Below are 27230 nucleotides of genomic sequence, written 5' to 3'. Positions count from 1 at the left end.
TGCCATGACGGCCCCTCGCACCAGTCACTGTATGTAATGTGGCCCCTAGAGAAATGTATCGGCCCACCTCACCTCCAAAGGATTACTGATTTTCTTGCAATATCTATCAACATTTTGTACTTGCCTTTCCTGCAATGCCCATGATTCACCCAAAAATGCAACTTTCCAGGCCTGCTGTTAACCACGGCTCAGTCAATTTAAATTGAGAACCTGATTTGATTTTTTAATGGTTTTTCAATTTTTGTTCTGTGCAAAATCTATTACATGAAAAATGACATCATTTATTATTTTATTTTTTTGTTGTTGTTGAAATGAATAATGAAAAAAAACGATTGAAAAGACCAGACCTGGACACACATATTTGAAGACGTGGAATGATGTACAAGTCAGTGAATAAATGATATCTTTGGGATGAAGGAAGGACGATGATTAAATGGAGCTGAGGTTTTGTTAAGGTACAAATGTTGGTGACGTTAACCAAGAAAATCAGTCTCTTATTGACTTATTTTGTTCATCGAGGTTTTTACGGTGTAATAGCCCATCGCCAGACACTGGAGCAAATGTGACTATGGAGAATGTGGTTATTTATAGTTAATTAATTTCTGTCTGTGTGTATTCATGTGTGTGTGTCTATTAACAACTGAAAAAAAAATCACCCCCATCCTTACTCTCTTTCTTCTGCCGCTATTCATCATCCTCTCCTCCGAGTCATCAGGAGTGCTGCTGCTCAAACAGGAAATGACCCTGTAACATGTCACAATAACGCGTCTTTGTCTCCAAGAATAATATCAAGAGACAGATATCAAAGAGACAAAAGCATGAAGAGCATTTATTTATTTTTAGACATTTCTCCACAAATCAAACCGCAGAATCTGCTGTTGTGGGTCTGCAGTGGCCTGGTAACATGGTCCAGCTTCTCTGCGTGAGTCCCTCAAAACAGGAATGGAGAACTTTTAATGAGATTCTTGTTTGTAGAGTTTGTAGATGTTTTTTAGATGTCTAAAAAACATCGACAACATATGAACGTTGCATATGATATGGAACGGGGACTGTCAGTTTTTGGAATCCAGACAGCATCCAGTGCTTGTCCTGATTCAAAATAATCCTGACTTTCTTCTTGTCTGTTTGATCATGAAGACGTTGAACTTCAGATGTCAGTCATGATGGTGCACGGTCCGATCCCTGATCAGCACTTAAACAGAACCGGCAGTAAAGTTCTGGTGGGTTATTCATGAGCACTGCTGCCAAACGAAAAGTCTGCACTCACAATTAAAATTAAAAATTTAAATTTTTTTGAACTGATAAATGATGCACGTTAGCATCAGAGTGGAGTTGTCACTGCACTAAAGTGACATGCTAATGCCGTGACCAGTCTTTCACCAATCCGTCCGTGCACCGCCTCCTGGTGGAAGAAACACGGACCCAGCAACATCCGACATGACATTCATAAAACACATGGCATGGTCAATAGACCTGGCCTACAGAATCAAGTCCAACTCCTCTCAGCCTACATTATTAAACATGACATGGATTCACTTCCTCATCTCTGCCACCTCCTGGTCTATTATTTAACACGCTGAGTAAGTCTGCTTTTGTCTCAGTCTGGTTCTGATTGTCATCCCGGCCTGGATTTGTCCACGTAAACATACAGATCGATAGATAGATAGACAGACAGATTGATAGATATTTTGGGATGAAAATTGCAGAACCAAACAGCAGGAACTGTTCCAGAAAAAAAAATCCAGAAAGTGGTCGGCAAACTTCATGATTTATTTATTTATTTTTATTCACTGTTTCAATTTTATCACAATGTCTTTCCAGACATATCTTTAACATTCTGTGCCTCAGCTTGCTTCATAACTTCTCTTACGCTCTTCACATTTTGGAGCGCATTTATTTGGTTATGCATTTAGTGTTTAGCCAACTTTTAAACCACAAAGCTAATACAAATGTCAATATGGTTTTGGCGAATCAGGTTTAAAAACAACTCGAAGGTGCGCATTGGACCGGCTTCTTCGCTGTGAGCGTGTGGGAAGAGGAGCATTGAGCGCAACACTTGGGTCAAACTGGATCAATTCCCAGATAGGTAGATCTCTTACTGACGACTCCCAAGATTCAAACTTATTTTCCAGAAACTATTTTTATGTATGAAACATGATGAAACATGTATGATGGTAAAAGGATTTCAGAGTCAGAGGCTTAGACTCCCAAATCTGATTAAATCTCTCCATAGAGGTCTCGCTTTATTATCGAATGTCAATAAGTGTAGCATCATGTAGATGGAAAAAAATGGAAGGGCAAGTGATGAGATTAGCTATAAGCATGAAGACAAGTCCACACACGTTGGTATCTCTATCTATATGGGGACCTTTCATTGCCATAATGCTTTCCTCATCCTCTCACCCTTAACTTAACCATCCAAAACAAATGGCTCACCTTAACCAGGACTGTTAGCTAAACTTAAACCCAATTACTTATTGATTTTGAAGTCTTAATCCCCAAATTCTCAGTTCAACATTTTAGAACTGGCAAAATTGTCCTCACAAGGCAGTGTCTTTTCAAATATTGGTCCTGACAAGAATAGATAAACCAATAACACACAGACACTCACACACACACAGAGACTATGTGTGCGTCCAACAGTTCATGGTGATGATCTGCTGTCCACTTCGGTGAAATTTACAAGCAAACGTGACAGAGTGCTGATGATGCTTCTGAAAACCACCGACACAGCAGTGTGTGCCTCTGTGTGTGTGTGTGTGTGTGTGGTTGTGGCACTGTGATGGGGCACGTCACACGGATGTTTATCAGATCATGTTCTGGTCTCTGATCAGACTCTAGGGTGTGCACACAATACGTCTGCTCCATATTCATGAGGTTCACCCTCCAATTAGCTTCAATACACAAGATTGAAGTCTTTCAGCTCCGGAATGGTTCTTCAGATTTCTTTGTGGCAGGTTGTGTCATGGGGAAAAATAATCAGAAGTTAAATATATAAATTGTGTACTATTTATTTCTCTTCATTCAGAGTCTTTTTAGGAGCGAAGCACCAGCCATATTGGGCCTCAAAGTGATTTAGTAGTATAGCTGGTCAAGGTGGTTGTGGCCATGTACACACCTGTCCTTTACCTAGGAATACACTTATGGATTATTGTTGGCCTCTGCCTTCAAGCCTGCTCAATACAAAATCTTTACACCATCTGCATTATGACTTTATAATGTGTCTAGACTTTACTGTGCTTCCTGTCCTCACCTTCCAGCGTCAACTGCAGTCTCTATTTCTGTAGCGCAAGGTTCTTTGTCGTCATCTCTGTCTCTGCTGTTTGCGTGTTTGCAGTGTGTTCCTGTGTTAGCGCTGGGTTGTTGAGGGGCAACAGAAGTGTGCGTGTTTGTTAGCAGTCCAGCCTCTTCTGTTCAGTGTGGATGCTTTTTGACCAATCACATGTGGCTTTAACAGGACAGAAGATAATGGGAACTAGCGCTCTAGAAAAGCTCAGTGGGTCTTATGATCTCACGCACCGTCATTCCCTCACACTTGAACAATACTCTTAGATATTAAAGCTCCAACAAGTGATAAGGAATACAAAAGAATTGGGAGACTAAAACATTCCAACATTAAATTTGAGTGCAAAAGTCAATTTGAGGTAGAAATAGTCCAGTTGCTGCAAGTTTCTGTTTCGGTGACCAGGAGTCACTTGAGCCTGATTCTGGGTCATATATCCCGAGTGATGTCGTGCTGCTGGGTCAGGAGTGGGTACTTGCCAAAATTCTATGAATTGGTGCCCACATTGACCCAGTGGGGTCTGTCTTACTATTGGTTCCTGCTTCCCGTTGTAACCTTAGCATGACACTTCGGGTCAATCAAGGTCGCTGCAGCGATTCATGGCTGACATTGCTGTTGCTGCAGTAGGGAAGGAGGGAGGCGGGGGAGAGTACTACCTGAGTCATCGTGGGACACTGCAGTGACGGATATATGCAGGTCGACTGCCGACTCAGCAGAACCGCAAGAGTTCTGTAAAAAGAGAAAAAAAGAATCAGTCAATCATGTACATGTTTCAACCATGTTGCTGTCTATTTCCCACTGAACTTTCTGTCTCTACACGTTTGGTTCTGGTCACCTGCAGCATGGTCAGCATGGTCAGCCGGGCGAGACGCTGAGCCATATAGCGAGTGATAACCTTAACAAAACCTTTTATGTATATGTCACTTTCTGTTGTTGTTGGTTGTTCGTGTTTAGAGCGGTTGAGCAAATATAAGTATTTCTCTCTCGGCCTGAGCACAAGCGTGTTTTTGGAAACCCCTGCAACTCTCCCTCTGGTGTTGGTTCTGACCCCACGGCCCGGACTCATCACAAAGCATTGTTTTTGATGAGTGGCTACCCACAGGTTGCTGGTTCTGACCCGCTGGTGTTAAGCTCAGCAGCCACAGGGTCCTGGGTTCCCCTTCCCCCTCACAGGGTGAATTGAGGTCAGAAGTGAATAGCAGAGAACAACAAACGGTCTTTATGGAGCGGCTTGCTGCCGATTAGCTGATTCGTTTGTGGTCTCATGTTTGTTTTATTATTAGGAATATGCTCAAGCACCAAGTATGACCTGCTGGTCACTTGAAGGTCTCTCCTGGTCCCAACCGACTACACCTGTGGTATGGACCTGATCCTTGCGACTTTTCTGGTCCTTCTGATCGGCGTGTCCACTGTTATGGAGCAGATGCTCTGACTAGTCTCATGGTTCTGAACTGCTGCCCCCGTTGCTCCTCTTATTTAAATTCATCTCTCAGACGTACATCCTGCACTCTTCTGATCTCCTGTCTCCAGCTCTCTGGCGACAAACTTCATTGCCGACATTTAGTTTTTACATTTCACTTGACGAATGTGAAACTTTGGAGTGTTCCTGCGAGGATTCTTGGAATCTCAAACATTCTCAGGAGACTTGTGGATGAAGACTTTTGTCTTCCGGCACTCACAGAACTTTTTAGCTCAAACTAGGCACACAACATAAAGTTTCTTTCTGCTGGAGGCGGAAATTCATCTCCGCATGACGTTGATTCATCCACCTGTCGGGATCCAGAGCCCACCCACCATGCACACACACGCACACACACACAGACACACACACCCTACCACCCTCTCCCTCCCCAGCTGGAGTGAAGGTCAGTAGATCGTATCGGTGTCCAACACAAACACTAACTGACTGTGACAGAAGCTGTGAAGCCCGAGGACCCCCGGGGGCCGCTGACCTGACGTGTATCACTGATACCCCCAACTACTCCTCCTCTTCTCTCCCCCACAAGCCTCCTTTTACCGAAATGTCAGTTAAGTTCTGAATAGTTAGCGGTGAAACCAACACTTTCACTTCACTTTCCAGTGAGGCAACTTGTGTATGTGCCTGAAGACTGTATTCGTATTTCTTCTGAGCGATACCAGAAGACACTTTGGCTCACTCTCTCACATGCATCCCTCCCACCAGTCAAGTGTCCTCTCATCACTTACTGTGGTTGATTGACAGCTGTGAAGAGCTTCGATTGCCTCTTCTGCTGTGAGCAACTCTGACCGTCAACACTTCATGACCTCTTGTGTTGCAGCAGAAAGCTGTACAACATGTGGTGACCCTGAGGTGACATGTGCAGGAACATTCCTGAGCCAGAGTGGATGGTTATCCGTGATCTCCTTCATTCAATTGACCCTGATACGTCGCTATTCTCTATTGTTAGACTTTGTAATCCAACCTTGACCGACGGGCCTTCATGTCTTCATGAGGTGCCTCTGGTCCCTGTGGGCTGCTCTGATCCACCAGTCGACAAACAGCTACACTTGTCCCTCCAAGGGATTCCTCTCCTTGGACTTCCCTGTGGTGACAGTCTTCCTTCCCCTCGTGCTCCCAGTCTCGGGGGACGGCCGCCAGTGCAGTGAAGCAGCTTCAAAGTTTCTGCCCTGCCTCCTGCTCAAACACAGAACATCCATCTCCGCTGAGCCATCACCCCCCAGTGATCCCCGAGGTTCCAAGCCGTTGACCAGAATTGACTAACTGAGAATGGAATGGGGTCTGACTGTCAGCTCTGCCCTTTTTCATCTAGTCCAGGGAAACAGTGGAATTGTTTCAGGTGGCATGTCATTTTACCGGTCAAATGCTGGATTATCAATGCCGACTTGTGATTTTTGCTGATTGCAGTGTGGTTATCGCTGAGTCATAATGTGTCTGATTCTCTCAGCTGCTCCAAAGTTAACAGCACACACTGTATGTAACTGTTAAAGCTGACTGTACTGATAAAGTCACCGATTCTTGTGGATGACATGTGACTGTTATGACTAATTTAAACTGGTTATTGTTTCGGCTAATGGGGTGACTCTTCCTGACAATGTCACCGTCACCCATGAATACAACATTGTCATTGACTATTTCATTCCTTAAACAGTAACAGAGCGACAGCGAAATTCTTTTAACTAGTTTGTTGCTGGGTACTTTACATCAAAGTGAAAGCAGGTACAGTGTCATGATCACTCTCAAGTTGCTATTGTGAGATTGTTACAAGCAACAGTTACTGTTGCAGTTGACTGTCAGGCTGTTTCTGATGGCAGTGCTATTGTGACTGGTGTTGAAGTGAGAGTTTGTAGTGAGCCCTTGATACTCTCAGGTCGGTGTGGTGACTAAAAATATGCTCATTGTCTTTTCATAGTTTGAATGTTAGCAAAGCTATTCGACTTGAAAGTTTGTGGTACCACGGTGTTTGTGGGTCACTTGGTGTCCTCTAAATGATTGACAGCGGGACGCTTCTTACATCATCAGTGTTGATGTCCTGGAGGACCAGACGTGATGAGACAGAGGGACAAACAAGGTCATTTTCACAGGTTTTCACACTGTTGCTGTCCTCCACTTCCATGCTGCACTGGGTCCAACCAGGGAAATGTTCCGAGTGTGGATTTGCTTCCATCCGGAGAAAGTTCATTTTCACTGTGTTATCGTTAAGGAGATGACACACTTGCACACGCTCACAGATAAGCAGATTTCAGTAGAAGTCATCCTGATGAGAAAAGATAAAAAATTGAATACGACGTTCGGAGGAGGAAAGTTGGTAAAGTTGACAGAAGTTATTTCAGTCACATGATCTGATGACGTCACATGACATTTAAAAATCACTTTGGATTATTTCTGATGCCTGGGCGTCGTCTCTTAATGTCTCCTCACATCCAGATCAGACGGGACGAGTCCATTTCTCTTCGTGCCTCACTGGCTCCATTTTAATTTCACATTGAGTTTTACTTGGTGAGCACTTCGCTAGAATTCAACCTGCAACTCTGTGTTTGCCTTTCCACCTCTGCAGACATGCTTCAACTTGTCTTTTGTTGTTTATTGTCTTTGGGAGTGAGTCGGGGTGGTGCGGCCTGAACACTGGTGTCAAAGGAGGCAAAGTTAAAGACGATCGGCAGACACATGCTTTGTCTTCTCATTAGCAATGGAAGGGTGTGAGTCAGAGGAGGGGGAGCTGCAGTGGGTTATGGGTAATGGGGCTTCAGCTCCACGGAGATAGATAGTTTAATTAAGCATGAGAGGAATTAAGACCTTGTCCACCCGCTGAGAAAAATTGGCTCTTAAGGTTCAGAGTGTGGGCGAGTGCGTGTGTGTGGGGGTGTGCACATGTGTGTTATAGCTAAAGTAGGTTCTTGGTGTAACTGTAGTAAAACTGGTTTTGCAAAGGAAGAGCGACTATTAATGTACTCCTGTAGTCATCTAAAACATATCGATATTGTGTTATGGTTTGCACTAAAACATAAGGACCAGCTATGTTGGAAAACCGTTCAAACCTGGTCAAAGTTGTCTTTCTCTCTGTCTCTGTGTCTTTCAGCATGTGAACTAATGAATCAGGGCATTTTGGCTTTGGTCACCTCAACGGGCTGCGCCTCCGCCAGTGCCCTACAGTCGCTCACAGATGCCATGCACATCCCACACCTGTACATCCAGAGGAACGGCGAGCGATCGCCCCGGACAGCCTGCCAGTTTAACCCGAGCCCCGGTGGACAACGCTACACGCTGGCAGCTCGCCCACCAGTGAGACTCAACGACGTCATGCTCACTCTGGTGGAGGAACTCAGCTGGCAGAAGCTCATTGTTTTCTATGACAGTGAATATGGTGAGTGAGCCAAGTAGCGTTCAAGACTCATTAAACACGTCCTCACATCCACTGTGTTACCACTTTTCATCTGATGGACAGGATTTTGACGTCGTGCTGCAGTTCTTACTCGCAAGTGTCAATTCTTTTTTCGACGTTTCTCTCAGTGTAGCTTTGCTCTTGTGTGCTCACATGTAATCAAGTCCAGTCTCTCTGAGAAGCTTCCTCTGTCAACTGACCTCAAGTGTGGTGGTCAGTGAAGCAGGTCGACCTGCAGACACTATTCCTCCAATAACCTGTCCGTCTGAGCACGCCCCGATTTCCTGCGTGGCTGCATGAGCTGCTCGGCATGTCATATGATTGACAGTTCTAATGAGCTGGTAGGGATGTTCTGGCCAGGTTGGGGGAATATGAAATGGGTCAACCTCATTTGGATTTGAAGAGAAATGTACAGTTGGAGAACGACAGAGCAGAACATATTCCGTGATGAGACAAATGTTCACGCAAGCACGCACAAACAGTAAACAATAATAAACACATGAATACAAAAGTGTTTGGAGCGTTTTAGTTGAATGAACTGAGGAATTCATGACACAAACTGAAAGCATTGGAGGCCACACAAAAAGTTGGGTGCACGACTCAGATGGTAGAGCGGTCGGGCTATGACTGAGAGGTTACTGGTTCAATAGTAGCACCTGACATATTCGTGCGCCCCTGAGCAAGAGCCTGGTTTTTTCCTGCTGGTTCAGATGGTGTACTGCATTGCAGCCTACTGGGTGACTTAGTATAAACCAGTTGGTTGCTGGATGAGCATGGAAAGCACTATATAAATAATAGGTATGAAACCATGAAACAAACACACACCCATGTTTTATTGTTATCAAGAATTGAGACATCCTAATCATTCTTCATGACATCACACATTTGGTATGGAGTGCCATCATCCTGCCTCCTCCTCCTCCAGACATCCGGGGCCTCCAGGGCTTTCTGGACCAGACTTCCCGACTGGGGGTGGACGTGGCCTTGCAGCAGGTGGAGCGCAACATCAGCCAGGTCTTCACCAACCTCTTCACCACCATGAGGACAGAGGAACTGAACCGCTACAGAGACACTCTGCGCCGAGCCATTCTTCTACTGAGTCCACACGCTGCACACTCCTTCGTCCAGCAGGTGATGTTTGTCTGTCACTGTTTCTTGCTCATTTGAGCTGGCGGTTAAACTCTCCCTCAACCACCTTGTTGTCTGCAGGCTGTAGAAACTAACCTGGCCTCCAAGGACAGTCACTGGGTGTTTGTCAATGAGGTACAACCTCATATTCATCAGCAGCGTCTTCATCAGTGTCGTCATTTCCATCATCTTCATCAGGTTCATCATCATAAGCATCTTCATGAAGGTCATTATCTTCATCAGCATGGTGGGCTCAATCAAACTCTTCATCATCTTCATCAGTGTCATGATCTTCATCATCATTTGTGCATCATGATCTTCACTTCACGTCCTTCATCCAAATCAATATTCAATATTCCCGTTCAACATCATCATCTTCCTCATTCACACCATAGTCATCATCAACTCAAGTCCCCTCTTCCTCTCTTCAACAGGAGATTAATGACTCAGAGATTTTGGAACTTACCCACGGTGCACTGGGGCGGATGACTGTGATTCGGCAGATGTTCCCTCTGTGGCGAGATGGCACTGGGCGCTGTGTGAGGCAGAACCACAGGGTCTCCTCTCTGCTGTGTGACCCGCAGGAAGGCTACCTGCAGAACCTGGAGGTGAGTCAGGAACATTCCAAACTTGACTTTCCACCAATTGAGAACTTTTGGTGAAGTTTCAGTTCTAAATCAATGTTTATTTTTGTGAGAAACAAACTCAATTCCGCATCCTTCTCTGTCCTGCTGTCCAGGTGTCCAATCTGTACCTTTATGACAGTGTGCTGATGCTAGCTAATGCCTTCTACCGGAAGCTGGAAGACAGGAAGTGGCATAGCATGGCGAGCCTTAACTGCATCAGGAAGTCCACCAAGCCCTGGAACGGCGGCTGGTCCATGCTGGAGACTATCCAGAAGGTTCCTTTCTCTACTGTGAAAAAGTGTATCACCAGCGTGTGAAGGTCCAAGGTTGCTGGACTGAGATGAGGAGCTTTGTCAGCGCACTAATTTCTCCCTCCATTAGTCCTAAGAGCCATCGAGCAATTTCGTGCTTGTTACTTCTGCCACATTAACGGTCAAGGTTTTGGCCTGTTGGGGTTGTTTAAAGGTTTATCATTTTGACCAAGAAAGTTGTAGTGTAATGGTAATATAAAATAATGATGACGTAACCCGCATTTTGATTCATTTGGACTGAAAGAGGTTTTCCAGAGTGACACAGCCAATAAAGGTTGTTTGCTCCACTGCTTTTGTGTCAGTTGACCCAAGTTCCTTTCTCTCTCTCAGGGGAACATCACTGGACTGACGGGGAACATGGACTTCAAGGACAACGGCTCAAACCCCCATGTCCAGTTTGAGATTCTCGGGTCCAGTTTCAGCGAAACCTTTGGCAAAGATGTCAAGAGGGTGAGACCATGAAGTGTGACTACTCTAGGAATATGAACTAATACTGGACACAGTTCTTCAGATGTGGAGGATGATGACCGTACTATTGGAGGTGATGATGATGATGGTGGTGGTGATGACAACACTGAAGCTAATGTAGTTGATGATAATGATGATGGTGGTGGTGATGATGATGATGCTAAAGCTAATGGTATTGATAATTGTGCTGATGGTAATTTCAGACGGTGATGAAGATGCTAAAGCTGATGATGATGATGATGTCTCTATGGTGATCATGTGACTCCTTCCCATGTCACCTGTAATGAATATGACCAGCTTCACTTGATGTTTCTCTATTTACATTTTGCTTTGTTGATTTTTGTTTGGAGAATTGAGTTAAGTAATTTGTCCAAATACATCACCACACACACACACACACACACATACACACACACACACCCCGCTGCCTCTCACTGTCTCCCTCCCTGGGACACAGGTCTTCCAGCGCCTGTTGCCATGGAAACGGTGAAGCGGAACAATGAATGAACTGACTGTCCTTTTATAGAAAACAGTGAATGAAAAAACCTCAGAAAACATGGACCTGTCACCTGTCTGGTCATAACCTCCTGGAAATCAATCAAGCATGCAGTCATGAAGAGTCTTGGTCACTCATTCGAGATTGTGACATGCTTTTTTCAATCTCTTTTTCACTGTGAGAGAAAAGTAGATACTTCTAGTTGGAGGTCGCTGATGTTGACTAAAGCCTCTCTCTTGCAGTTAGCAACGTGGGACTCTGTCCATGGACTCAATGGCAGCCTGAAGGAAAGTCGTATCGAGAATGGAATGCAGGGGGTGACATTGAAAGTGGTGACACTTTTGGTGAGCTTTGAAATGTGCACTTGTAATCTCTTAACTTGGCTCGTATTCATGTGGTTGGTCATGAAATCATGGAGTCTCATTGAGAATGACAAACACTGCGTCAATACGCATAATAATAATAGCATGCATACTTTCTTCAGTATTTGTTTTAATTCAGCTTAAACTTAAAAAGCCTCAGAATGTAGAATAACCAGCACAGAGTAGAAACTTTCTGACCAAAGTCTTCTCAGACTTCCTCACCTGAGCGAACATCGATCCGCCTCTTGCTGTTATCAGCCGACTCTCAGACACAGATGTAGCCAGGCAAAACTAAACCTGCAGCTGTTCTATGTGTAGTGGCCCCTGAGTCCCGAGTATCTGAAGAGGAGCCAAACCCACTAAAACAGGCTCTCAGGTCGTAAGAAAGGTGGTCAGGTTGTGCTGAAGATGATGACAGCAGATATTCTTTTATTTCAAGTGCTCAAATGTGTGACTTCTGTGTGTGTTTTGGACCTGACGGAGGACAGTCGTGAATACAGACCAGGATTGGTTTTGCCCTTATTGGTTTTGGGGCCGAAAGTCTCCCATTTCAAGGAATATTTACAAGGTAGTTGTGGCTGTTAATGTGTATTTGTGTCATGATGCCTGTGGATCTTGGCAAATGACCACACTGGACAAATGTATCTAAGACATGTTTCAACAACGCAGGTCAACTGTGTTTTGTGGGTTTAGAGTATCGACAAGTCATTTACAAGGTGCTGGGTATCAACTAACAGAGGCGTTGTAGTGACAGCTGGAAGTACAGTGGGATCCAGGATGTGAAAAGTATTTTCTTAGCTGTCTCTGCTTGTGTCTGCAGGAAGATCCATTTGTCATGGTCGCCGAAAATATTCTGGGTCAACCCAAGAGATACAAAGGTTTCTCCATTGACGTACTGGATGCACTGGCCAAAATCCTCGGCTTTAAATACGAAATCTACCAGGTGGGTCCTGATTCAAGTCAGTCGGATTCAGTTTAGGAATCCACATCTGAATTCCTGCCCAGCGTTCCGGATGAATTTTCCTGACATGTCCTGTTGCGAATGAACAGTCTAGATTCTTCTCACAGGTAACAGACAGCAAATATGGATCCCAGCTTCCTAACGGATCGTGGAATGGCATGATTGGTGACCTCATCAACAAGGTCAGTGTGAAAGTGCCCTTTCAAATTTGATAAATCCACAGTATTGCACCCCTTTCTCTGTTACAGTGAGGCAGGAGGCATAAATGGCTGCATAAAAAGCTGCAAATAATGATTGCGGAAAGAATAGTACAGTAGTTATGAGACAAATTCAGTGGTTCATTGTGGTCAATAAACAAATGAGTGCCCTGTCAACAGTACAGTGGGAAGGCTGTTAAAACTAGCTTGGAGCAGCTGAAGGTGCCAAACAAATAGTTTAACATTACCGAGTTGAATTATGGTCTGTGACATTATTGTTATTATTATGCTGTCAAAGTGCTTTGCTTGACTGTTTTTCCATCCTCCTCCGCCAGAGAGCTGACTTAGCAGTTTCTGCCATCACAATTACACCTGAACGTGAGAACGTTGTGGACTTCAGCAAGCGCTACATGGACTACAGTGTGGGAATCCTGCTGCGGAAACCAGAGGAGAAGATCAACATCTTCTCTCTCTTCGTGCCCTTTGACCTCGCCGTCTGGGCGTGCATCGCGGCCGCCATCCCTGTCGTCGCCGTTCTCATCTTTCTGCTCAACAGGCTGCAGGTGCTGCGTAACTCATCCCCGAACACACCGCCAGGTCAGAGCAGCAAAAGTGTGGGCGAGGGGTCGCTCCACAGCGCCATCTGGATTGTTTACGGCGCATTTGTGCAGCAAGGTAGGAGCAGCTAGCTCAGTTCTCAGATTCCTCTGATATACTGAACTGCAGCAGTTACCATGCCAACGACTGAAACTCTCCTCCTCTGTTAAAATAATGTCATGCCACCATACAAAACAAAATTATCATTATGTTTCATGCATATACAGGAGGGGAAGGCGTAGTTGGCTCCGTGGCTCTGAGGATCGTCATGGGAACCTGGTGGCTCTTCACACTCATTGTCTGCTCGTCATACACCGCCAACCTCGCAGCATACCTTACTGTGTCACGCATGGACCACGCCATACGGTAAAACACAGACTCAAGCACAGTCCTGTCTGATGCCTGAATTAATTCGGTTTGGTCTTTACTTTGTGGGGCTGGCCTTCTGTGGGTGGGTGTCCTCTGTCCTCCAGTTTATACCCACTGACAGGCAGGGTTTGGTCAGTGAGTGACCAGAGGAGGGGTCAGCAACCTTTACAATACAAAGTGCCATTTTGTTCCCTTTCCTGCCAAAGAGAAACAGTCAGAAGCGACAAAATAAAACAGAATGTGAACTCCAATAAAAAGATTATTTAAAAAATTTTAACTAAACAGAATAATTTGTGCAGGCCAACTGTAAAGTGAATTACATATTGAAGTATTCACTGAAATGAAAGAGAAGCATGTTGGAGTATTAAATATTTAATACATATTTCCTGTATTAAAATATGTTTGATCATGCGATTATTATCGAAAGTGCCCCCAGACTCCCACTGCTCTGTGTTTGAGCGGGAGACAGGAAAATACAGCTCCGGTTAGCTGCCCGGTTCAACCTTCCCTAAATCGGCACTATGTGTATACGCGTGCACTGTGGCCCATGTGGCAGGCAACAACGCAAATTTTGTCACACTGGAGGAGAGAGACGGAAGCTGGATCTTGTTCATTGTAAAGAGCTAATAAAGTTGTTTCAGTCGCGACTGGGAGGGGGAGAGTCACCTGCAGCTCTGGAGCCGTGGGTTTGCCGACCCCTGGTCCAGAGGAATGACTGTATGAGTGTGTGTGTGGTTTGACAGGCAACCTGCTCAGTGTCCCGTGCATATCTCCCCAAATAGCTAGAAGAGAGTCATCGAATGTCCCCTTTCATGTTCAAACAACAACAATGGTACCGTGCAATGATAAAGTGCATTCACTTTCTTTCAAATGTTTACATATTTATTTCTTTAAATAATGCATTTCTATTCCATTTAAAGTTCATTCATTAAATATTTCCGTTTGGTGTTTTGTATTTTAAATTATTAAGGTCTTCAATTAATAACTTAGTAGTTTGGTGATGTCAGCAGCTTTGTTGATGGGGATGATAAAACTGCAGGTCCATCTCCTCTAATCCGAATTTCCATCCGAGAAAATTAATCTCCTGTGTTGTGGACCGGCCCTTTCAGGTCGTTCCAGGACTTGTCGCGGCAGATGGATGTGGACTACGGCACTGTCCGGGACTCTGCTGTGTTCGACTACTTCCGGAACAAAGGCACTAATCCTCTGGAGCAGGATGGGACCTATGCTGAGCTATGGAGGACCATCAGCCGCAATGATGGCCGAGATTATTGCGTGTCCAGTCCCTCAGAAGGCATTCGCAAGGTCAGTCCACCAGTCAGGTGGAGGTCAACATCAACATGGGCGTCACGAGTGGAGATAATGGGTGGGACCGGATAATGACTCAGGAGGGTGTCGTGTTCTTCCAACAGGCCAAGAAAAGCGCCTACGCCTTCCTGTGGGATGTAGCGGTCCTGGAGTACGCTGCTCTGACAGACGATGACTGCACGATCATGGTGTCGTCCAACGGTATGAGCAGCAAAGGTTATGGTATCGCGCTCCAGCACGGGAGTCCATACCGAGACCTGTTCTCCCAGAAGTAAGTGTCAGGTGTTGTAACCTAAATATACCTTTGTTTCTAGCTTATTGTTTATCATTCAAAATTGTAAGTTAAACTCATCAGTCTGACGGTTGTGTCCATTCTGCCTCTGCAGGATCCTCGAGCTTCAGGAGAAGGGAGACCTGGACGTCATGAAGCAGAAGTGGTGGCCTCGTTCCGGCCGTTGCGACCTCAGCGGTCACCCGGGTGGTCTTCCAGATGGCCGCTCGCTAAAGCTGCAGAGCTTTGCCGGGGTCTTCTGCATCCTAGCTGCTGGGCTACTGCTGGCTTGCATGGTGGCTGGACTGGAGGCCTGGTGGAGCGGACGCCAGTGCGGCCGGGAGCAACCCAAAGAGGTGACCGAGCTTGGGGCCCGGCGGCTGGGCTGGCGGGGGGACGACACTGCCACACTCTACTTTAAGGATCCTGCCCTTGAGGCGAGCCCCGACTTAGTGGAGATCCAGTTCACGCAGCTGTAGCTGGTAGCTAGCCAGTAGCTAGCCTTAGCAGTGGTGAGATAGCATCAAGTCCAAGTTTGTATCTGATGTTTGCGGCCCAGTCCACCTGCAGCTCAGGATTGTCGCACCCCTTTCACATCCTTCATCCAGACAGTTTACTCCACTTGAGTACACCTGGCCTTCTGTATCCAGTGCAGACCAGGACCTTGAGATGTGTTCTGAGACAGAGTCTAGAGACAACTTTGAGGTGTGGGTGGACTGGACCCCTGTCTCCACTAAACCATCAAGACTAACCTGGTCACATTATCAACCACTCGTAGCAGAACTTTTATCCTCCCATGTAGAGGAAGGGACACCAGCTCGGGTCACATGGCCAGAGCCAGCTGACAGTTGAGTGCAGAGAGAAAAGTTGGTCCCGTAAATTAAAGTGTGAGCAGGAGTCCGGTCGGTGACTGTGTCCTCCATCCATGTCACCAACTTCTTCCTTTGCTCCACCTCACTGTCCTTCTCACTCCTCCTTTTCCCACTGGTCCTTTTTATTCCTCCTCCTCCTCCTGTCCCTCCCTCAATCTCCTCCTCTATCTCATTGACGCTTGTATCTCGTGCAGGTCTCTCTGGACCGTCTGGTCAAAGTTTCTGCTCCTTTGACTTTTACTGACTTGACCAGAACCTCGGGCGACATTTGGACAGACCGGGTCTGGGACCCATCTGAAGGTCAGAACATGAGAGAAACCCGACACCTGAAGCCAGGTTCCTGGTTTGTGTCGTGAGCTGGTGACCAGTATATTATGCTCAAAGGTTTGAATATAAACCCACAGTTCCATTGCACCAAGTGCGTAGTGTTTAAGTACAGTACAGGCAGTGTTAGTTTCATCTATTGTTCATAATAAATATGATGACATCACAAAGCCACAAGGATATTTGTCAATGCTTTCCCCAGGCATTCAAATGTATCTCACAGTCTAAAATAGATCTGGGATGTCATACAGAATAATGATGACACAAGCTGCTCCAAGCTGGAGACGTCATGATGAACATTAGATTTGCTTCTCAGAGATGACTGTTTTGATCTTGTTAAACTCAGTCCTCGCAGATGACTACACCGTTTACACTGGTTGTTGGTGACCTGATCAAGTGACTAGAACTCGACTCTCGCATCGGAGACTCACCTCATCATTAACATCTTTCGTCATTAGAAACTCTATTTGTCTTTCATTTATTTCTGTTTGACTTTCTCACATTGACCTCATTATTGCCCTCCACCACGGGGTGCCTTCTCAGAGATGTATTTCTACTGACACAAAAATGACAGAAAACAAAAGGTTGCGAATGTCATCATTCCTCATCGTGTGAGAAACTATCTACTAAGATGTTTGTGTTTCTGTCTTTGATGCTCGGTTGTCTCCAACTAACGTGAATGTGATGTCACACCAGAAGACAAAATGGCTGTTCATGAAAACTCAACAGCAAAAAAAGGAAATCTTTGTCAAACAGGAAGCATGTGACTGGAGCTTTAAACTTTGGTCTTCTCTCTCTGTTCCTGTTTCGGGACAGAATCCAGTAACCATGTCAGTCAATTGTACCTTGTAAACATCACACAGTTTACACAGCCCAGTTTGTCTTCATGTTCCCTCGTTTGAAAAATATTCATTTAAAATTCCAAATTAAACGTGACCTGTCATCAATCTCAGATTCTGTGTCCCCCTCCCCCTCTTCCCACCGCCCCTCACCCCGCTCATGCAGGACAAAGAGGTCAACCTGGAGCATCACCGTATCAACAGTCTTTTGGACGAGGACTTGGCCCACAAACAGATCCCAGGAGCCTCTATCGAGATCTCTTCACTGGACATAGGCAACATGAGAGCCAGTCAGGGGGGGCTGGTCCCGGGACAGGACTTCCCAGCTCCGGGACTCACTGTGACCACCTTCCTACCAGGGGAGGGAGTACAACATCAGCCTCTACCCCATCCTCACCATGGGACGCTCGGGCGGACGCTGCCGCCCCAGCAGGGTCCTGGCGGCGGCACGTTGCCTCCCCACCATCCTCTTCAGTGCAAACACCGAGCACCCAACGGGGGGCTATTCCGGCAGAGCCCTGGCAAGACCCCCATGCCAATGTCCTACCAGGGAGTCTCCACAGGACCCAGACCAGAGGCCATTGACCCCTCGCACAGTACATCCATCTAGTGAGGCCTCTAATGAACACAAACAAATATTTTCTACATCGACGCAGGAAAACGTTGTACATATTGAGTCAGAAATGTATTTTCAATATTGACTTTTTTGACAAAAACAAAATCTGATAAAAAGCCGGGCGAACTCCACTCGGACGTTTCAGTTTGTACATTTTGTTGAAACAATGAGAATCATCGTGATTGTTTCTCTTAAGTGCCCGAATCCACTGAAGTCTCATGTAAACAAGGACCCACGATGCACCGAGCGACCACTCCCACCTGCTATTTGCGCACCTCTTTACCTAAATCTGTATCTTCACTTTTCATGTTTTCATTTGTACTGAATATAAAATATACAAAGTTTTTCAATCACAAGTCTGATTGTGTTTCCTCTCGTACAAGACGCCGCTTGCTAAGTCAGGAACTGTGCGATGACAACACAGTGAGAAGCCCCTGCAGCCGAGTCACCACAGAACCCTTTTCTCTGTTTCGAATGAAAAGTGCAGAGTGGTTTTTGCCAAACACTTTTAAACATTGACTCACTTGGGTGTGAAACTTGGTCAGATGTGAAGTGGACCAACGTCTTTTAGAGCCATTAAACACTTGACTCAGAATCTGCCGGCTTTCAAGTTTGATTCGTTTCCTCCATCTGGGCCATTATCTGCCTCTCACCTGAGACCAGGTCACCTGATGGAACTGTCGTTCACTGCGAGTCTGAAGGAGTTTCTGTCGGTGTGTGGGCTCCTGCCAGGAGGGTGCGTGGATCCTAGTGACAAACCACAGCCAGTGGAGGTCTTACTCGCACTCGGCTTGACTTCAGCCGAGACCTTTTGTGTGTCTCTAAATATTCACTGGATTTCCGACAAGTGATGACACTAAAACACTCGGATCAGGAGGAGATTCGCCCGAGTGAAGTGCCTGAGATGATGTTCCTGCTCCCACTGTGTGTCAGAATGCCTTTGCCTTGGACAATTGTGTAGTCATCATGCTAATAGTTTAAACATCAAGTGAGTGTGTAGCAGCTGCTGGGCACAGGTGTTGATTTGAATTTTGCTTTTTGAAAAGATGCACCTGGACCAGTGCAGAGAACCAAAAACTGCCTGTGGTTCTTTAATGTGGAACAGGTGGCTGTAAAACCCCGAAACATCTGGCTTGCTGTTGAACCAACTTCTAGATGCCCGGAACCGGTGTTAAATATCTTTGGAAAATTTATTCACTTGCAGCATCTGGGCAAGTGGATCAAAGTCTCTAGTGGGAAACGTCACTATGGGAGTAAACACCTGGATAAGCTGCAAGGTACGTAGCATCAAGTCGCCTGCAGGAACTCATTGTGATCGATTTATAGAAAGGATTTTCAAAAAAACATCTGGGTCACTGAAAACATCACAATACTGATCCACCAAAGGAAGGAACTCACTAAACATCTGGAGGATACAAGAGTCTTTAAACCCTTCTCCTCCTTCACATCCTCCAACACCCCAATTATCCGGATTAATGTCAATATATTCCCACTAATTAAATGTTATCCTCGTCCTCCAGATCCCAGGATGAACACACACACACTCTCGCATGCACACACAACACAGAGAGAGAAAAGCAAGGATTTGATGTCCTCAGTGTCAGGTGTCATATTGGATCATGTCCCACTCATACCCGGGCTGAACCCTCCGTTTGTGCACGAGAGGTCGACACAGCAGCAAGGTTCCAGAACTGAAGTGCTCTGCGGAGACACGGGGGACGTCTGAAATGACAAGAACACAAATGTTTCTCAGATTAGAATGAGAATGGGTGTTGAATAACAATCAAACTGACTTTTGTGTTGATGTCCACTGACTGTGGTTCCAGTCACAATGAGGCTCAGCTCTGCTGGCGCCATGTTTCACATTTCATCTGTGAGACTGTGATCCGAGGTCCAAACCATAGCAAAGTAAATGTTATTCTGTGGACGACACCCAAATCTCCCTTCCGTCACTTCCCCTCTGACTTTCACCTGCACTTCATCGACCTTCATTCTCTTCATCACGTTTTACCATTCTTTTTTTTTTATCACATCTTTTTTCTCAGCCCACTTTCACCAACCCCCTACATGTAAACCCTTGCTCTCCAGTCTATTCTCATTACTTTCTCATTTTTACCTCCTCCCTCCTCATCATTGTAGGATTTATCATCGACCTTCAAATGTTACCAGAATAATCTAGTTTAATCCAGACACTCCACAACCTCCTAATGTTCAATCCATTATTATATTATAATCTAGTGTGATTGACTTGGGAATTGCTATCCTTTTTGTGCTTCTGTTATTATCATATTTTGCTGTCATCAAAATTTACCTTTTACTTCTGTTAAGGGAAAACATTTTTTCAAAGGTGCACGTGTGTGTGCGCGGCTGTTTGTGTGGGACTTTGTTCAAGTAATGTTGGGCATCAGCACCACAAACTGGCCCGATGAATTTCATGAATATATCTACATTCATCTGCTGGCTGTGATTCGAAGACACACACACACACACACACACACACACACACACACACACACACAGCTCATTCGCATTCACGGTGCGATGGATGATGATTCCACTGTGCATTTACAGCTGCAGGCAGACAAAAGCTTTCAGGATGATGTGTGATCTGGACACACACACAGAAACATCCAGAGAGTTGCACTGTAATTTCGCTCTAAAATCAGATATGTGAACGTCTTTTAAACATATCTTTCAACGCAGCTGAGAACTGTGTGTGTGTGTGTAGCTGTATATGTGTGTGTGTCTGAGATAAGTGAACATAAGGACCGAGAAAGGGGAAGTTGTATCTGTTGTATAATTAATATGTTGCATATTTTAGCTCACATGCTGGAGGGGCGGCACACACATGCACACACACACGCACACACACACACACACACACTCGCCATATTCATGAGTCATGAGATCGGCTCGTCAGGGATCTAATGATGAAATGGCACCATATGCTTGGACATTACTAAAATGATACAGTCATAATAATTCACTCTGATTTGTTTTCGCGCAGTAGCCCCACCCACTTTTCTTCATCCTGCCAGTGTGAGGCCAGACAAAGGATTCATTTCTACAAAGGCAGAGTTGTGATTCTCTTCCACCTTCATTCTTCTGTTCTTCCGTTTGACATCATCTTCATCACCACCATTGGCTTTTGGTGTGGCCTCCCTGAGCCTCGGTTGAGCTTCATGACTAAAGAGCAGTCGAGGGAGAGCATGGACGACCCCCCTCCACCCCCGCCATCCCACCACCTAACCCTCTTTCCACGCGCCGCTCACTTCCCCTTGGGCCTTCTGTCTCTTATGATAAGACACAAAGCCAAAAAACATCTAGGTGTGTCTGGTCTTCACACGTTGGTTACATAAGTGCTGATATCTGAAAATCTCCACCTGAGACTGAAATAACCTGCTGCCGCTGCAGTCGGACGATCAAGGGAAGTTAAAAACGGAAAAGTAGGTCGCCAAGATTCTTTAGTCACTTCAAGGGAGTAAAGTGCTAATTTAGATGAAGAGGAGGCTTCAGACGTCGCCAAGAAAGATTCACTCAAACGCTCTTATTTGTCGAACACAGACGTCAGGTTGTGGAGCGGACGCCGTTTCAGACTATAATTAGACGATCATCTGAAAAGAAGCAGCTGGAGGTGAGGAGTTGAAGTTCTGCTGAAGATTCACTCGACAGTCTGGTGAGTGAGAAGACAAAAATCCTTCACTTATGTGGAGGCTCACGCACTCAATACAGGCAATTGAACTACTAACACGTCGCTGTAGCCAGAGATGCGAGCATCTGTCGACTTCCTATCATTCTAGACATCATGAGGGACTACTGAATGTGTCAGGCGTCTGTCCCAGGCAGCGTGTCGCTCTAGATCTAGAAGGTTGGTAGGAGCGACATCTCAGCAGCAAAACACATTTGCCCTACACTTCACTCACATTCTCTTCCTCTCCTCTCCTGGTCTTGGTCTAGTTTAGTTCTTCATCTTTTCCATTCGTAATCGTCATCTGAACGTCATCTTCCCTCCGTCTTCAGTTTTGCTTGTGTTCCTCATCTTCCTCACTAATGCAGGTTGCACAGACCAAGCTCCCATCATGAATTATATTTGCTGTGAGCTCCTAATCTGGCTCCGTCATTACATCTTAATCTTGGCACTTAAAACCTCTCTGTGGTGACGGCTGTGGTTCCGTCCGACTCCTGGACCGGCACCCGTGTCTTCTTCAGGACAGCTTTATTTTTAGAACTATGAAGGTTTAATTAGCTCCTGTTGTTCCAGCCACAGACGCGGGATATACATGCGTAATTCAACGAGTTCATCTTCTCTGCGGAAGTGGTCCTGCTCGGGCCGCCCGAGTCCTCCTGGAACCAAACAGTGCAGAGACTCCAGTTCCAGAGGCGTCACAACTAAGTCCTGATATGAGTTCACTTGGGGTCAGACACCAACTCTGTTTGCCCTCCCTGCTTGTTGTTCTGCTCCCTCCCCTCTGCCTTTCTCCCTCTTCTGTTTTCTTCCCCCCACTCCACTTTCTTTTCTACCGCCATTCTTCTTCTGCTCTGCTCTTTGTCTTCACAGTCCTCAAGATTGTCCTCCATTTATCTCCCCTGCCTCTTTTTTCCTCTGGAATCATCATCCATCATCATTTTGCTCCAATCCTTGTCATTTTTTCTCTCCATCATTGTAGAGCGCCTATTTCTCAACCCTTAGTTCCACTTACCTGTCCTTATAACACCTTCCTTCCTCATTGCTTCCTCTCCATTGTCCATGTACTGCCTTCTTTTTCTCAATGTATTTTTATTTTTTCTCATCCCCACATCATGCTCTTTTCTCCTCTCTCTTAGTATTTCTTCTTCTGCCGCTCTCCTCTTGCCTCCTGTGCTCTACCCTGCGAGACATTCATTTATTATGCAGAGACCAAACACACTCATATGTGCGCGCGCACACTCCTCTCTATCACTCTCTCTAACACACATATTGAGCTGTTTGTTGGGGTCAAACTTGTGTCCAATGAATATTTCAGGACCAGAGGTCAAGTGTATTGTGTTAACATGAATCTACACTCCTGCCGGAGCAGGTAAACACTGACCTTTGACCTCAGCTGGGGCCTCAGCGCTGGCAACAGGCTGTAGAAATCTCACATAGATAATGGATGTGAAGACATTTTTGGGTTCAGTCAAGGCTATGCTGCAGGAACAACTGGGTTCAGAACCCTATCCTCTAGTGACACACGACACACCATCACGATGTGGCTGGGATTTGTCAATGGGCCTGGTTTGTGGGAGTCAGCGATGGACAGAGCTGCAACAAAAGCAGAGTCAGCGGTTACACAGGGCTGCATTGACCCAGGACCAATAAAGAGGGAGTACTGTTGCATGAGCGAGCGTCAGAATACGAGTCAAGGACAAAAACGTTAAAGGTCTTTTCCAAATATAATTCTCATACTCTGTTTCTAAGAAGAGATGAGGTCATGACAGTGATGGTGAGTGAGATGCAGCGATAAGGAGGTTAAAGTGAGAACGGGAAAGAAAGGTTTGGGCTTGTGAGGAGAAAGCGTGGCGTGACCCGGAGGAAGTCCAACAAGGAAGAGAGAGAAATTGTTGGAGAGACTAAATCTATAGCTTAAAAAACATGCTGCTCGTATAACTACACAGATCTGGTTGTTACCTTTATTTCGTGTTTCCAAAGGGTCCAACACGTACCATTTTTGGTATCCCTCAATTGGGGTGCTGAAGGGGCCCAAAAAGGGTACCATTGCCAGTGACGGGAGGCGAAATGGGAGTCAAACTGCAGCCATTGTTGTTTGAGTTCATGACTGAAAATGACTGAAATCATTAAAACCAAGACAAAAATAAGTGTATGATGTACACATCGAAGGACAATACTTGAAGAGTTTGTTTCTTGAGCTCCAGAATCTTTCCCGTTCAGCTCCAGCTGAGCTGTGTGTGTGTTTAAGCATCTATACTCTAGTGAGGACAAAGGAAAACACCTCCTTGTGGGGGCTTTATGCCTTCGTGGGGCCGTTTTGTTGGACCCCACAAGGTAAAACCTCAATTTGAGGTTGATGTCTTCAAAACAAAGCCTTGGAAAAGCGATATGGCAATGAGCGGACCCCACTAAGGTGGTGTGACAAACCGGTGTGTGTAGGTGTGTATGTACTTGTATGACTTCAACTTGTGGGGACATATTTGCCGGCACCCACAATTTGAGGATTAGATCTTGAAAATAATTGGGTTTCAGTTTGTTTAATAGAGTTTGTTTAAGGTTAACTATTTGTTTTGGATGGTTCAGTTCAGGGTGAGAATATGGGGAACGCATTATTGCAATGAGAAAGCTCACACCTTACACTTACACTCTTTTTAGCTCAATCACTGAAATTTTTAAACAAACTGAGTCATTTTGGAAAGACTAGCTGGTGTACTGTAACATTGAAACCAGGTGGCATCACATGGGGGTGAAATGCTGTCACTGTTTCTGAGTGGAGATGCTCTCATCCTGCCTCAGTTCATACATCCATATGTGTAAAGTTCACAGTTTACTCATTTAAAAGGAGTTTATTGTTATGTGTGATGTAAAATCATGTCTTGACTTCGTTTCTACTTAGTTTATGTCTCTGTCAAGTCCAACAATATCGACTTGCAGTGTGAATGTGAAGCCAACGTTCAGAGGTTGAAGTCGTAAGTCTGCAGTTTAAGCCATGAGTTTGAAGTTTATCTGCCAGTTGTACTTTTGAGTCTCAGCTCGAGTGCTCAGGCACCCGGGCAGACTTTTAGAACGGGAGCAGGTCCTCTGCTGACCCCTCTGCTGCAGTTTAAGTGTTGACGTACTCGGAACAGTCAGCTCTGTGAACGGCTTCATTGCCGAGTATTCGTCCAGCGGTGCAGAAAACACCCTACGTTCTACCGACCCCCCCCTCAGAGGAATTGAACTCGCTTCATTTAGTTTCTCACTTTAACGCTCCGATGCTTTGATCCAACGCTGAGATTCTTCTCCCACTTGGGCAAAGTTTGCTAAGACAGTGCTGTGGGGAGCAGTGCGGCTGGGACGCAGTGCAAACCCGGGAGTCCGGATTCATCGTGGAGGATCATCTTTATTTAGAGTTTAGAATCTGCGATCCACATGTTGCTGGTTCATGGTGTTTTGTTTTTTTTTGCTCGGCAGCCGGAGAACGTCTAGTCTAGTCATTTGAGTGCAACATTGGTGATTCTTGGGAACTAATATTGCATTATTATTATTATTATTATTGTTGTTGTTGTTGTTGTTGTTGTTATTGTTATTATCATTATTGTTGTTGTTATTATTTTATTATTGTTATTATTATTATTATTATTATTATTGTGCCATCACTCACATAGGTATAAATATGACGTATGAAGTATTTTTGCAGTTTTTACTGTCTCGGAGATATTTGGAGCTGCACATTTGCATTCAGACGCTGGGAAACAAAGAATTCCAAAATGGCCCCAGAAAAAGGAACTGGAAAGAAAAGGATTGTCAGATGAATTCTGTAACCTGATCAGGGGGCAGATTATAGCTTGGGCCAAATCAAAGCAAGTGCTTGGCATTTTGCTTGTAAATGTACAGACAGCAAACCCATCTCGTACATCTCATTTGTCTCCTTTACGAAGAGAATGCAGTGCGACCTTCTGTGTCAGCAGCAAGGGTCGCGCATCTGCCTGACACAAATGAGGAGAAATGACGCTGATCCTGTCACCTGTAATTACACCTGTGTCCAGAGCGCATGATAATAAGTGAAGCAGTTACCTCACAAGGTCACTTCTCACAAACGTGCACAGTTCTGTAAACACAATCGCCAAATCCCAGTTTTCCCAGAAGTATAATGCCTTTCATTTAATCCCATGTATTGGTTACACTTTGTTTGTGTTGCGTTTGTGTAACGTCTCAGCAGCATAACCTTGGTGCTCTATTTGAAATCCTCATCGACAAGTCTTCATCACACAAATGTCTGTTTGTTGAACCCCATCTGTTTCGTCGCCTGTAATGTCATCTCCTTCATGCAATCTCTGTGGTCTAAAACCAAAACATTGAAGGCCGGATGATGGGATTAAGACAGAAAAAGAGAAGGTGAGCGGAAGGGAATAAGGACCCTAAACAAGATGGTTTCCAGAGAGGACAGAGATCAGTGAGCTGCTGGGGTTTGTGGGTAATTGCATCAGTGTTTCCTAACAAGCCATTTATCTACTTAGAATAATACGATCAGGGAAGGATGATGTCATCACCTCTGGACAGGAAGATTAATGAGGAGCTTGTTAACCAGCGCGCCCTGTTAGGTGAAATCTATTCTCTGGTCGCACACAGCTGGCCATAACTGTGGCAACGCCAGATGCAGTTGCAGTGAGAGTAGTAGTACTGGTAGTTGGAAGTTGTGGCACCACAGCATCAGAAATAACTGTAGCAATATTAGCAGTAGAACTGGGATTCAATACAAGCGGCAGTCGTAGTAGGAGGAGGAGGAGGAGTGGTGGTGGTGGCGCTGGGCATGTGGATGTTTGAATCTTTGGTATCTATTCGGGTCCAGAGTAGCATTAGTGCTATGTCAGTCAGAGTCTGGTTTCTTGATCGTTGATAATCTCTGAGATTAGTCTTCTGCTCAGCAAGTCTGCGTGACGGATGAGCAACCACACTGAAGTGCTGAGTCTTGGCACCCCCGTGGAATTTTAGGATAATCCTCCAACAAAGAGACACAGATTAAGAACTTCAGTTGGAGTGGCAGCAGTCGCTCACTTGCACCAGAGGGAGGGGTCCACCTGCTCCTGTGTATGCAGCAGCTGAGGACCACCGAGCCAGACCTCCTTCAGGAGAAATTTCCAGGAGTCAGACTGGACGAGATTCTGAAAGATCCGAGCGTTCAAGGCCAGGAAATAAGTGTGCAGAGATATGACTGAATATGGAGATGAGCAGTGTCTCCACTGGATTGTGGAAGCAGGGTCTCTGCCCCCGCCCTCCTCCCCCTTCTGGAGTTGAAGTGTTATCTGTCCTGGCGGCGCTCCAGTGGAGCAGCATCGATGTGGGCCAGCGTCGCTCGGAGCGACTCGCCGTTTCGGGCGTGTGTTTGACATTGGAAATCAGAGTGAAGTTTCATGGGCTTGGATGGTCGAGACGCAAGTGAGGAAGCACACTTTCACATTCCATAAACATTTCACGTTTCTTTAAATACCACTATAATGAGGAGCAACACAGCTCATTTTTTTTCCACGCACACAACCGACAAAAGATCAAAAGTAAAAGGATTATCGATCCAGATTAGTAAAACCCACCGCATCCCATACGAGACGTGATCTTGGACATGATGCAGCTAGTGTACGAGTGTGAAACTGTGACCGGTCATTGGCCGGGTGAGCC

The 27230-nt window shown here is 45.5% G+C and overlaps 1 protein-coding gene across 6 annotated transcripts in view; it reads left to right on the top strand.

The window, feature by feature from the left end:
- Positions 1 to 18347, top strand: part of LOC128750588 (glutamate receptor ionotropic, delta-1-like) — a 33229-nt gene extending 14882 nt beyond the window's left edge. Inside the window, exons 3-18 of one of the 6 annotated variants that reach the window (XM_053850862.1) lie at positions 7840 to 8124; positions 9068 to 9273; positions 9352 to 9405; positions 9705 to 9878; positions 10010 to 10171; positions 10538 to 10657; positions 11414 to 11515; positions 12354 to 12476; positions 12584 to 12676; positions 13027 to 13366; positions 13516 to 13654; positions 14767 to 14962; positions 15070 to 15236; positions 15352 to 15592; positions 16303 to 16408; positions 17438 to 18342. In XM_053850862.1, coding sequence (XP_053706837.1) covers positions 7840 to 8124; positions 9068 to 9273; positions 9352 to 9405; positions 9705 to 9878; positions 10010 to 10171; positions 10538 to 10657; positions 11414 to 11515; positions 12354 to 12476; positions 12584 to 12676; positions 13027 to 13366; positions 13516 to 13654; positions 14767 to 14962; positions 15070 to 15236; positions 15352 to 15592; positions 16303 to 16408; positions 17438 to 17856 — 2927 coding nt within the window. In that variant the 3' untranslated portion in view covers positions 17857 to 18342. Of the gene's footprint in view, positions 1 to 7839; positions 8125 to 9067; positions 9274 to 9351; positions 9518 to 9704; positions 9879 to 10009; positions 10172 to 10537; positions 10658 to 11413; positions 11516 to 12353; positions 12477 to 12583; positions 12677 to 13026; positions 13367 to 13515; positions 13655 to 14766; positions 14963 to 15069; positions 15237 to 15351; positions 15593 to 16302; positions 16409 to 17437 lie in introns of those variants that run through there. The other 5 variants (XM_053850871.1, XM_053850881.1, XM_053850889.1 and 2 more) reach the window with 5 other exon arrangements.
- The last annotated feature ends 8883 nt before the right edge of the window (positions 18348 to 27230 follow it).

The sequence above is a fragment of the Synchiropus splendidus genome, chromosome 1 (genome assembly GCF_027744825.2).
Source record: "Synchiropus splendidus isolate RoL2022-P1 chromosome 1, RoL_Sspl_1.0, whole genome shotgun sequence".
NCBI classification, from domain to species: Eukaryota; Metazoa; Chordata; class Actinopteri; order Syngnathiformes; family Callionymidae; genus Synchiropus; species Synchiropus splendidus.
The sequence above is the reverse complement of the archived record's forward strand: the minus strand, read 5'-3'. Positions and strand labels throughout refer to the sequence as shown.